Here is a 13,619-nt window from a genome sequence, read left to right as displayed (position 1 = left end):
ATATTTAGCTATTACAAAAAGATTTAATTGTATTATTGTACGCAGTTTATTTTACTAAACAAAAATGATTAAATTCCAAGAACATATGGTTTAAAGACAATATTATTTATAGCTATATTTTCTATAAAATACATTTTCAGGACAATCAAATTACACAAATTTATTATAATTGTGATTATAAAATCAAAAATTGTTTAGCTAATACAAGCATAAACCTGCAAAGGAAATCAACATTCTGATTTATTTATTTTTGCTTTATTTTGCTATGCATAGCCTATTACTTTTTGAAAGATAAATGTGGTAGAGACTGTAAAACTACTGATAGACTGTTTCATTTTCTACGTTATTTACATTTACTTTATTCATAGCATGTAAAAAGCACATTTTAGTTATTAAAATGTATATATATAATATAATGAAAAATATATTTTTCAAAAGTTTTTAGTTAAGAACGGAAATGAATTAACGTCATTACAAAATCACAGAATAGAACTAAATACCGCGCAATAACAAAATTGATAACTATTTTATTGAATTCTATCCCATTCCACTCCTGCACTTTATTATTAATACAGATAGGCTATAGGTTATATTTATATATACCCTACACGCGGGCGCGCATTCAGCACGGTCAATTGACAGAGATGGTCACATGGGCCGAAAACTGGGACTTTGTAGGCCAGTTGAATAAAAGGAAAACTCACCTTGCCCGCAAAGACCCAGCCTCTGACACACTCTCAAGTGTTACTGAATTCTGCTTTAGGATTAATCACTGGCGTTTGCAGTTACCGTCTGCATATCTCAGAAACGCGACCAACCAATGCATATGACATGAGAAACAACGACGAGCCTATTGGACCAACCAGGTTATCACTTTTTACCTGTTATTTTCACCATGTCCACCACCACCAACCTTCCTCCGTGGAGCTGCTTTAGAAAGAAGAGGGATATCGTCTGAAGAAGAATGGAAAATGTTGCCGCGTAGTGAGAAGTTGCTTCCACTCTTCACACATTATCATCACCCGCCCCCTTATTTGCGCTCAACTCTTCATGAAGACACAGTATATCCACAGGGACCGCTTACAACACTCTCCCTTTGCGCAAAAGTGGACGAAGGGGAAAAGTCAATATAACGCGGTGAAACAATGAGTCTCGTTAATGCGCAAGCTTTTTAACATTCTTCATGTATACTGTTTTAACCAGAGCGACCCCATGTGCTCGTTATTAATGAATTATCCATCTGACTTCTGTAGGCACATTTCATATTTGTAGTGTCCTACATCATGTTGCGCTAAAGCGCCACCGACTGGTTCCTTCGATCACATGCGGAATGATTGTGTCTATGATGAAGGCCTACTTCATGAATATTAATAACGTATGACGTTGCTTAGTAACCCTAGAGTGTCCATTCAGATACATCAATGAAAACTTGTTTCTGTAGTTAAGATTACTGTTTTGAATTAGCAGCGTTACTCCCTCTAATTCATATCTAAGCCAGTGACAGTCCTTCATCGTAGTATGAGAGTATCCGGGCCCGGGAGCTCCCAGAACTGGCTCGACGTCATGCGTATGTGTACAGATGACATGTAATTAAAACAAGTTCCCTGACCTAGAACAAGCACTCATTTATAGTCATTTTTTAAAATAAACCATCACTGTGAAACAATTAACACAATCAATTGCAGATGTTTATTTGTTTTTTAACGCATTGCTCAAAATCTGAATTTATTGCACACTTAACTCTAAATATATATTTTTCGTAAATTATTTTAAGGTCTCATCTCAGTTGCAAATAAGGGGTGAGGTAGAGTATGGATGTGGATCGAGCGGCTCCCTGTGGTCACGCCTGGTACATGCAAAAAAATCCATTGTTCTTTTTTTATTGCATTATAACACAAATACAATAAGGCAAAATCCCTCTAACAACTTTCACCAACATTTACAAAACAGAGCACAAATAATAATAATAATAATAATAATAATAATAATAATAATAATAATAATTGTACTACTTCTTTTTTAATTGCACTTTTTTTTTTTTTTTTTAAATATATTTATTATCTGTTTTTTGTCCTGTCTCTGTTATCCTGTTGCACTGTAGAAGCTCTGTCACGAAAACAAATTCCTAGTATGTGTGAACATACCTGGCAATAAAGCTCTTTCTGATTCTGATTCCATAAGTCTTTCTAATTTTGATTTTACCAACTTTAAAGATTTACACGAACCAAAATTCATTTTGGAAAACCAAAAACACTGGTTTGGTTTTAAGGCACTTGCATTTATCAATATAATATTTCTTAATTTAAGTATTATTCAATACAAAATGAATATTAACATCTTCCCCTAATAAACCAAATAAAATATAATTTTTAGAAAATTGGGACACAACTTTAGAGAAACTTTTAGCCACTCAACTGAATCAGAGTGGAAGGTTTTGCTAAACAGTCAAAAAATAAATGTGCAGTCGTTTCAATGTCAACCTCACAAAATGTACAATTATTGTGATCAAAATTAAATCTATGTCTAAGAAACTCTGAAGATGGGTAAATATCATTAAATCTTTTAAAGTGCACTTCCTTAGCTTTGGGAGGTATGGGGAAAAGAAGAAACATAGTTCTTAATCTAATAATAGAGCTCTTGGGGAAAAAAAATGCTATTTCTACTAGCTTGTATTGGAAATTTATCTTGGGTTCATAATGATCTTATTATTTTATTAGGTATTGCACTCAGAATAAAATCTTGTACATTTATCAACATGATGTCATTTATAATGGCGACCACATTACTAAACATCATTACAAATGCCTGTGGAATAGAATTCAATATCCTATTGTTGTGTATGATCACATTCAAAGTTATATTTTTCACAAAAATTTCTGTGACTCAAAACCTCACCCTCTTTGTCTAATAGATGGACAACCGACCAATATCTCTCTCCCACCAATCTTTATAGAAAAAAAAAAACCTAAATAAAATGTATTGTTCCAAATTGAATTAGCCTATGAGGGGAAAATATCTGTTTGTAAATTAATTTCCAATTTCCAACCTGATCATGAAATTCTGATAATTTGACAGGGAGTTTTTGTACTGAAAAATCACAAGATACTAGAGTTCTATTCCACCAACACTTTTGGAAATATTCTTTATGTAGATTCTTTCTGGATAAAGAAGCAGAAACTGTTATCACTAACCAAAACATTTTTAGTTTTAAATGAATGAATGAATGAATTAATCTATGCCATTCATACAATCAAAATCTATGGCCTGCAGACCCCCATATTTATAATTCTTTAATATTGTTCCGTTTTTAACATAATGAACTTTCCTCTTCCAAATAAAATTAAAATTCAACTGATTGAAATGGGAAGGGAACCTTGCAGGGTAAACACATATGGAAAGAGATTCCCCTTTTGTTAATAAAACTCTTTCAAAAATAGAGATTTCCCTTTGCAACCTCCTATCCAATCTATGGTTTTAGTGATTACAATGCCAAGATATTTAATCCTATATATATATATATATATATATATATATATATATATATATATATATATATATATATATATATATATATATAATTTTATTTTTGTATCTTTTTATTACGCATCTCTTTTTTAGGCTATATAGTAAAAAGCACAAAAACATTAATTAAAACATTATAAATGCAGATTTAAATAGAGCATTTGTGTTTGCAAATCCTCCCTAACTTTCTGCTGCTGATCATTCCTCCGATCTTTTCCCCGACCCCAATATATTTAGTGACATTTATTGTTTGTCCATTGATTTAATTAATTGATTCTAAAAGGAAGACACGCCCTCCGCATGTCGTCATCACGCCAGCCCGCTCGGGCTTGCGGCAGAAGATCGTGTATTTTTGTCAAAGGGTCTGTTATATTATCACAGAATATAGTATACGAATGATCGTTTATATTGCGTTGGTTATTCGGCTAACATCGACGATCCTTCGGTGAGTCTCCATGATTGTTCGTCGCGTTGTTTGTGCAAGCAGGGATGTCAGCTGATGTTTGTCTGTGCATCTGTCTGACGCCTTTCATCATTTATAAAATGTCTTCATATGCCTCCACCAGAACCTCTCTAGTACTAGATCACATATATTAAATCTAAATCAGCACGGATGGCGATTTTACCAATTGAGAGATATATGCCCGGCCTAATATGGGCAGAAAATGGCCTGTAAATCAGTGCAAAGTTGTTGTAACTTGCAATCTCTCGTGGCTATTTTAAATTGATTATGTCGACAGTGCTACTAAATTGTGCTCAAAATTAAGGTTAAATGTTGATGTCGTTGTGAAAGATGTCATGTCACACTTCTTTTACACTTGTAAACATGAGGAGTTGCCTGATGTAGCCTACTTGGGCTCATTCAGTCATGTATGCATACAGTAAGTTAAGCCACTATTACGCTGTAATAGCCACTAAAACAATATAATCAAACGTCATCTCGTTTCATTTGCAAGCTTTCTTTGGGTGATACAGAATGCATATGCTATTGTCTATTTTTTAATAAGAAAGGTAATGCCCGCACCATAGAACAGCAAAGACGTGTTCTTTGTTTCATTAGCTATGTTCATATGCAAATTCACAGAACGCAATAGTGCAGCTGCTCTTTTAATGACAATAAAGCAGTCTCATTCCAGAGTCACAAACTGAAAGTGTAGATAGATTTGAAAGTCTCTGTATTTGTTGTGATGCATAAATATACAATCTTGCATCCTTTTCCAAATGCATTGCGATTCCTTCTACGTTGAATAACTTTAAAGCAAAAGATTGAAGATGGAATGTTTAGTAACCAAATAATTTTGATGGCAGTTTACTTCCATTGTTCATTCATTCATTTTCTTTTCGGCTTCGTCCCTTTAATCTGGGGTCGCCACAGCGAATGAACCGCCAACTTATTCAGCATGTTTTACGCAGCGGATGCCCTTCCAGCTGCAACCCATCAATGGGAAACATCCATACACACACAATTATATATAAATAATAAATGATCACAAAGGAGGGTCCATACAACAGTAAATGTATACAATATATGTAGTTCACAGTTACTTTTAAACAGATTGATAGGAAAAGGCTCAAATGTTGTACTGAACACACCCTCTTGTAAACAGTGAGGAGTTAGAGAGGTTGAGAGATGCTTGAAAACTCAGGTGAGTCAGCTTTGTGTTAGTCTCCTCTCGTTAGGTCTGCACAATATATCATTTCAGCATCGATATCGCAATGTTGAGTTGGTTATATACTTCAGACACATTTCAGAACAGGCGATGAGCTTTGTGAAGCAAATGCAGTTTTTCCATAATAAAGCAAAAGATTTTAAGTACTTTGTGTGAAAATTTCAGGAGTTTAAAGTATTTATTCACAACAAAATAGCGTTTGTGACTTTAATAAAATGTTTTTTAATGATTTATTTAAGAGTATGTAATTTTAAATTATTGATTAAAGCTATTCAAGTCATCTGGGGGGAATTGTATATCGCAGAAAAACAGAATATGGCAATGTCCAAATTTTTCAATATTGTGCAGCCCTACCTCCCATACTAAATGTGTACATGTCAAACATTTAAATCGTAACATGCATCCTTGTTTTGTTTTTCTCAAATCAAAACATTATTCTGATATCTATGATCAGCTTGTTTGTCGTGCTATCAGCATGATTGTTGTGATTCTCTCTGTCCCTCAGGGGGAGGCAGGTGAGTGAGGATCCCACACTGTGGGGAAGCCGCACACTCAATGGTGTCTCCCACAATGAGGGCATTGGTGGATGCAGTTTGGGCGGTGTGGAGCATCGGGGCTTCAATCTATGACTACATCCACACCAGTGCTATGGAAGAACGCATTCATTCACTGGAAAGTGCCATAACCATCCACCAGTGTGTCATCGGCCTGCTGTCTGCTGGACTTGTAGCACTTTTCACCTATATTCTGCTAAGGAAGCACTGACTCAGGACTTTTACTGGTCATTTACAAAGCCTCATAGACAACAGTGGTGACCATGGTAACATGTTTATATCAAGCTCACCTAAAAGGGAATTGAACATCTTTTTTCAAGCTTGTCTTTTACCTAATCCATGACAACTTTTCTGATCCTACCTAATTTTTATGACTTTGAAGTCGATGTGATCTGGTAAAACAAAAAAAAAAAAAGCTACTACTTTTTTCCATTATGGTAAAAGGAAGGATTCAGGGATTATACATGCTCAAGGTTCTAAACGAACGCTGGTAAAAGCTGAACAAACGCAAAAAATAACCACTGGATCAGCAGGCGTTTTAACCTGTTTGCTGCTATTGTAAATGGAGTCAGCTTTAGTACATGCGAGTTTAAAACCATGTTTAACTGAATGGCTAAGCACAGCTTCCTGCTAATCTATGACATCTCATACAGCCTTTTACCAAATCAATTGTTATTTGTTATTAAAATAAATCAGTGACAGATTAAATTAATAAAGTGTCCTTATTCATGATATATTCGACTAATTGTAGGTGTCAAGATTATTACTTTAACATTAAAATGTGAAATCAGTGACACGTTTTTTTTATCTTTATTCATAATCTATTCACTGAAGGAATTTTTTTTTTTTCTGTTACATAATAGCCAATTGTCTAGATCAGGCATGGGCAAACTTGATCCTGGCGGGCCGGTGTCCTGCAAAGTTTTGCACCAACTTAATTTAGTGATCTTGAAGTCACTGGTTAGTTTGTTCAGGCGTGTTTGATTAGTGTTGGAGCAAATCTTTTCTGGTCCTCCTGAATCTAGTTTGCCCATTCCTGGACTATATTATCCAAAATTCTGATTATTCTGACTGAATTGATGCCACCTTCTACAGTTTGCACAATTTCACTGCTGTTTCCAGTTTGTTTGTTTTTGCTTTGTGTGTTGATGAAAGCCAGAATGTTCCACAATACAAAGCATTTCACATTTGAAGACAACAACAACAACAACAACAACATGTTAAAATGTTTATTTCTAAAGCAACAGGAAAGTACAACTTTATGCACCAAAGTTAAGAAAAAATTGTTAAGTTTGCCTTCACTAATTCCAGCATTTGTGCTCCAAACATGAACAGAGCTATTCATTAAAGAATCATATTGGTTTTAAATGTTGCCAGTCTGCAGCAATGTGTACTGAGTGGTAAAACGCTCAACACTTTCTCCATCAAGGGTCTTAACAGCCCTCCAGTGGACTTTTCCGCAGTTCTCTGGGTTACCATGCCTTCCCAACTCTTCCTTAATGTAGTCAATCCAGAGACCTAAAACAAAATTATATCCTTGTTCAGTTAAAAATGCAAAAACATGAAAGGGACTTAAAAGTTTAAAAGCAAATCAATAAATCACTCACTTTCATCTGAAGAGCCAAACTCACGAAGAACTCGCTCATAGCAATCTCTAAGGTTACTCATCTTTGGAGTCTCCTGAGCATATTAATAAATAAAATAGTAAAATATTAGATTAACAAACAGGCTACTATACATAATACATCCCACCAGTGCTACATCAATTTACCTGCTCTTTCTCAATCCGAATCATCTGCAGGAAGAATGCCTTAGTAAAGGGTCTGTGTTCATGTAAGCTAAAAAAAAAAAAAACAATAATAATGTGATGAAAACAATTCCATTGAATCAGAAAAAATGACAAGCATTTTACTTGTGGCCTCAGTCTCTTAGCCGTTTTGATGTGTACCTTACAAAGGTTTTTCTGGCCCTTTTGTAACCACCAGTTTTGTATGACCATTCAAGGTATATTTCCTTCATGGCAGCTGACACTGCAGGAACTGGGGACAAGATCCCTTTCTGCAAAGGATTAGAAGAAACCAGATAATATGATGCATTACTATTAGTTTACTGTTGAAATCTGAATTACATCAATAAACATTTTGTAGATTACACACTGACCGACAGATATATTTTCAATCTTGTTGACTCATCTTGCAAAAGTTTTTATATTATGTCCCACCTGAAAGAATGCCTCGGTTTCTTTTGGCATCTGTGAGGCCATACTCCAATCGGCCTGCAGCTGCCATATTGGCAGACTTTCCTGTTGAACATACACAGAGGGTTAGACATAATATTATTGGGTCTGATCTTCTGCTATATCCAAAGCTATATCTGCTTTTATCCAAAGTGACATAAGAATGAAATTTAAGAAAAGGTATTAAAGTTTTCAAAATCAAACTTGATCCATCATGCTGCAGTATGTAAGGTTCATTACATTGTCACATAAACAGAAACTCTGAGATTACAGTTGATAATATAATTGATGAAAAAAAATTATCATTGACTCCTCCATATATTATATATATATTATATATATATATATATATATATATATATATATATATATATATATATATATATATATATATATATATATATATGATACATTTTACTGTAACTTGTAAAGCCTTTTTTTAACACTTGGCTGAAATAGTTTTTTTTTTTTTACAGCTATAGGGACGCTACTCCCATTATTCATGCACAGCATCACAGGGCATAAGAAAAATGTGGATAGCCTCATGTTACACTGTGATTGGACAATGTCTTTGTGGAGTTATGCAACTACAGGATTCATAATCCTGTACATGTGGCAACTTCTCACTAGCTGATTTACTAAACAGTGTTGTGGATAAGAAACGTGCAGGACTGAATTTTAATGTTTTAGAATTTTAAAACCTTTACTAGATATATTTGGCATTAACTTTGCTGTAGCTCAAAGAGTAGAGTGTGGTGCAAGCAACAAGCTATGGAGTTTGATGTCCAGAGAATGTGTTAACTGATAAAGTATAAAAAGTACAAAAAGCTACATTTAAGAATTACTTGCATAGCGTTTTGTTATAGCCCACAAAAGAAAAGAAAAAAAAATGAATAACTACAGAAGACAATTTATTAATGTTGACTAATTAGAGCAAGTCAGTTATTGCAGTACGATGCCCCACTTAGAGTCAGCTGTGGCACAACTTCTACCTTGGGACTGACGTGTTTCAGGGCTTCCTGGAATAGAGGTCCTGCCTCTGGACTTTTCAGATGGACCAATGTCTGAAGGCTGAAGCTCCACATTTCCACTGATTGGCTGAATCGCTGGGCTGCTGTGGTGGCAATCTGGGTAGCAGATATTGTATCCCCTAATGACAGCAGGACCTGGAGCTGTGTTTTGAGGGGATGAAAGTGGCCTACATTACAAGCACCATTTTAACACACTGCTGCGTAAGGGGTGTGTAAGAAAAAAAAGTGTTTCTATGAGAACTGTTAACTGTGTGCATTACCCAGTTCTTGTAGAAAGTCTCCTGCAAAAGCTGTGCATTGTGAGCACTTTGTAAGACTCGGAGTAATCTTTCCTTTCTCTGACAAAGAGAAGAATAACAATAAATTAAAGACCTGAACTCTGAATTCAAAACAACTTAAAAATAAAATAGACAAATAACAACCAACTTTAGTGAAGTAAATGATCAAAAATAATATGAATAATTGACTTATTTTCTTACACTATGACAAATAGTTCAAACCATGGATCTTTCCTTCAATTAAAAACTGAGCTTATCGTAAACACTTATTGGGGATTAGCCTGATGATAAACCTACTAAAAAAAGATTTGTTTGCTGTGAATTTATTCTGCAAAATGGGGGTCTGTTCTTCGTATGTGGATAACGCAGTAAACTGGATCCCATTATTGACTATTTGGCACAATTCAGGACAGTTTAGTTCTTCCAGGAGCACACTTTTTTTCATATAAACAAGATTAGACTGTGGCATTTCAAGCGTAGGTGATACTGAAAGAATGTATTCTACCGACTGCTGATATGTTCTCACAAGAGTACTGTATTAAATTGGGGAAAATATATATTTTGGGGAATAAATCAGAATAAACGTTTGTATAAATTTATGCAATCTACACTCTACATGCAATATAAGTTACAAACATGGTGACAGAGTGATAGGATTTCAAGGGGTTCAAAGAGAACATTTTTCTACTTTAAGTGACTTATATGTACACTTTAGGTCCTTTCACACCTTGAAAAGTCACTGCACCAGTTTAGTAAAATTTCTGAAAGTGTATGATAAAATACAAGCCACTATTCTCCTTGAGACATTTCTCTTTCTCTGTTTTTTTTTTGTGAGAGAATAAATATGTGATGCAATCTTGTACGGTAAAATGTTGAGAGCTAATATACAGGAGATTTGATGCAGCACAAGAGATGGACACATCTCAAATATTAAAATGCTAAATTAATTTAAACAACAAGTTATGCCTTAAACCACGAGATTATGAAACTTCATGCCATCCTGAAGAAAATCCTCTCTAAATGTAAAAAAAGTAAAATTGCTAAACTGTTGACACATAAAAAAAAGTGTAAAGCCAACAAATGTAGACAGCTCTTGCATATCATTAATAAACTGTTCATTTACAACAACTAACACGAGCACACGGAGCAGTCTCAGATCAATTCATCAAAATATTTTAATCTGATTTACAAACTTGATTGATAAAACAAATTAGCCAGAGATCAGTTATCAAGATTAAAAGATCCAGGATCTGCCGAATTCTCTTAGACCAGGGGTGCCCAAACTTGGTCCTGAAGGGCTGGTGTCCTGGATATTTTAGTTCCAACCTCAGTTAACCACACCTTAAGCTCCTTTTAGGTATACTAAAACTTCCAGGCAGGTGTGTTGAAGGAAGCTGGAGCTAAACTATGCAAGACACCGGCCCTCCAGGACCGAGTTTGGTCACACCTGTCTTAGATCTTTTAAGGTGGGTATGAAAAACGGAGCCCAGGTATTACTTCTTAAATCAAATAAAGAAAAGACAAGATTCGTTACCTTTTCCTTGAGTTCAGTGACGTTTGTCTTTCTCTTATATCTCTCAAAACAAAATGTGACATAACACGTCCACATGGCCTCTACAAAAAAAAAATTTAACTGCACATAAATAGGCACAGAACAATGAAAATAAACTCTTCTTCCATGCCTAAAACTAAGCATTTGTATATGCAAATTCTTAACATGTCTCTGTTGCATCATTATTACCAGAATTTAAGCTCTTTAGAGCCTCCTCATAAACTAAACAGCAGCGCTCTTCTCTGCGGTCCGTATCAGAAGCTCTTCCTTTCGCAGACTGCAGCTCTGGGGCACCAGCAGAATCCAGCTCACGCTTAGCCATGAAATCCCACATCAGGCAATCATCGTTATGTTGACTCTGCAGACTGAACAGAGAGAATTCCAATGTCATGTTTTTTCCAAAAAAATTGGAATTGCAAATTGCCAATAAAGATGTAGAAAGAAGGCAAAAGGGGAAACAACTCAGTACTCTTGCAGGATAGTGTCTTGTAGTTCCTTTGTGAAGTCAAAGATGGCAGCGATTTGTAGCAGGGACAAGACGAATTCGGCCCCTGATAACACAAGACAGATAAGCACAATATAACAACAAACAGCTAATAATATTAAACAGTTATGTTGAAATTTAACCAACCTTTAATTTTCTGTGTAGCATCTCGGTATATTACTTCAGCAAGTTTTCCACTCAAGATTTCTGGAGAAAATGTATAGTCCCCCTAAATTAGGGAAAGACGTTTTTGCATTAAAACATGCATTTTAATTTCAAAAGGCAAAGACTCCAGATGAACACCCATTAACCTACCACATCTATTTTAGCTTGCTCCAGTTCCTGTTGCTGTTTCCTCATCTTCTCAGCATGCATAAGCTCCATCCGGAAATACTGTACACACATACAATAGTTATATATATATATATATATATATATATATATATATATATATATATATATATATATATATAAATACACACAAACATCATAGTGTTCTGTTTATAACATTAGTTGCTCAAAAGTAATGTTGGCTCGCCTCCTGGTAGACTTTCTTATTTTCTGGATGAAAGCGTAGGGCACGGAGGAAAAGATGCCGGGCACTCTCTGAGGAGTTCCTGTCCTCCAGTTCACATTTAGCAGCCATTATCCACAGAGCTACAAGAAAACAGCAATAAATTTTTAGTCATCTGTATAAAACTGCTTACACATTTAAACTACATTAATATTAATAATTGACAATAAACCCAACCCCTAAACTTCTAGTTTACTCAAGTTTACCTGGTTTGTCAGGATGGATAGCTAACATGGATGACAAAACCTTGCTGAGCTGAGTCTTTGAGCCCTTGTTGAAAGACAAAAATAACAAGATTAGGTTTTTTTTTTTTTTTTAAGACAAACACATTAGCATCATTACATTTCTTCAAAATTGATAAGGTTTTTCGCATTTAATAACAAAAGCACATACCCATTTCTTATTAAAGGCAACCTGAGAAAGCCAGAGTTGCACATCTTCCTACAAGACAAGCATTTAATGGAATCAAAAATACATTTGAATCAAAAAATGGCCATCATCAGTTTAAAACGGAAGTTATCATTTCTTATTGTCCAACCTGCCATTTGGTTGTCGCCCTTCTGAAAACACTGTTTATGCGGTGAATGATGGGATACTCAATTTCTTCACGTTTAAAATGGTAACCAATTCTCTGAAAGCAGAACAGTACAGTTCACTTAAAGTAATGTAGGTCTGCTGTTCTAATTACTGAAAGAGACAGATAACAATAAATAAATAAATAACAGAACTGAAATCTCTACTCACGGCTCTTCTCTTCTTGATAAGTTCCAGAGTGTTTATTTCAAACTGATTTCACAAGGATAAAAACAAAAAACAAACGATATCATATGTTGAGCTTTTTTGGACCAAACAGCTATTGGACCAAAAGTTATTTACAAATTCCATGCTACACCATGCAAATTTTTCACATTAAAGTACAAAAAGCAATTTGTTAATACAGACCTGTATGTACGTAATGAAGTCATCTTTACATTGAATTGCTCGATGTAGCTTATATTCAAGTGCAGTAGATCTTTTCAACATGGACCTGAAACAAAAGCCCTTTTTGAGGAAACTTTCTCTCTAGAGAAGCACCATTCCAGCCTATCTATTCTGTGTGCGTGAACATATACTCACTTGACTTCTTTATTGGTGAACAAACCGACTCTCTCTAGTTGTTCAAGCGCTGGTATTCGGTCCTCTAATCGTTGTTGTACAATGTCTGCCATTTCTAAATCAGTTTATGGGAGGCTTTGCAAAATACTTAAGATACACAGCGCATTCACATCCCAACACACGTGTAGACAGGAAGCTGTCAAATGATCTACATCCGGATGCTCATCGGTTAAAAAAATCCGACAGGAACGCTGCACTCGAATTTTGGATCCATAGTTTTTATTTTAAAAAAATCTGTTTAATGGTAACGTTATAATTCAGAATACTAATAACATTTTCCTTTACATAATTTCGTTTTGAAACTACCACACGCACATATATAAAACCTGCATGCAGATGTAAGCATTTAAAGTGGTTCAAACCATTCAAAGTTGCCCTAGAACTATTAAACAACACACATTCTTGTTTTCAATTTTGATAAACTTTTTTGATTCACTTAAAGTGTTGGCTATTGTATGTTCATAGCTGTAACCCGTGCAGCTGCACCGTAACCGATCCTCTCTCTTCCCAGAACCAAAACATTCTTGGCGGCAATTTGTCTCCTCTACCAATCTTAATCTTAC

General features: G+C 35.0%; 1 protein-coding gene and 1 long non-coding RNA gene across 2 annotated transcripts; one reads left to right on the top strand and one right to left on the bottom strand.

The window, feature by feature from the left end:
- The first annotated feature begins 3,832 nt into the window (after window positions 1-3,832).
- LOC130230713 (uncharacterized) lies at window positions 3,833-6,538 on the top strand. The gene is made up of 2 exons (XR_008837975.1): window positions 3,833-3,967; window positions 5,698-6,538. It is a non-coding gene; the product is annotated as an uncharacterized LOC130230713 (long non-coding RNA).
- Window positions 6,539-6,961: 423 nt separating this feature from the next.
- Window positions 6,962-13,566, bottom strand: utp6 (UTP6 small subunit processome component). The gene is made up of 19 exons (XM_056459859.1): window positions 13,018-13,566; window positions 12,844-12,928; window positions 12,646-12,687; window positions 12,440-12,532; window positions 12,295-12,342; window positions 12,108-12,171; window positions 11,866-11,984; window positions 11,643-11,720; window positions 11,475-11,556; window positions 11,313-11,394; window positions 11,033-11,208; window positions 10,826-10,905; window positions 9,274-9,351; window positions 8,975-9,154; window positions 7,968-8,048; window positions 7,695-7,804; window positions 7,518-7,584; window positions 7,354-7,426; window positions 6,962-7,264 (listed from the first exon to the last, which is right to left on the bottom strand). Exons 1-19 carry the CDS (start codon window positions 13,107-13,109, stop codon window positions 7,110-7,112), a joined length of 1,785 nt encoding a protein of 594 aa, XP_056315834.1. The 5' UTR covers window positions 13,110-13,566; the 3' UTR covers window positions 6,962-7,109.
- Between the last annotated feature and the right edge of the window lie 53 nt (window positions 13,567-13,619).

The sequence above is a fragment of the Danio aesculapii genome, chromosome 6, assembly GCF_903798145.1.
Source record: "Danio aesculapii chromosome 6, fDanAes4.1, whole genome shotgun sequence".
Lineage (NCBI taxonomy): Eukaryota > Metazoa > Chordata > Actinopteri > Cypriniformes > Danionidae > Danio > Danio aesculapii.
The sequence above is the reverse complement of the archived record's forward strand: the minus strand, read 5'-3'. Positions and strand labels throughout refer to the sequence as shown.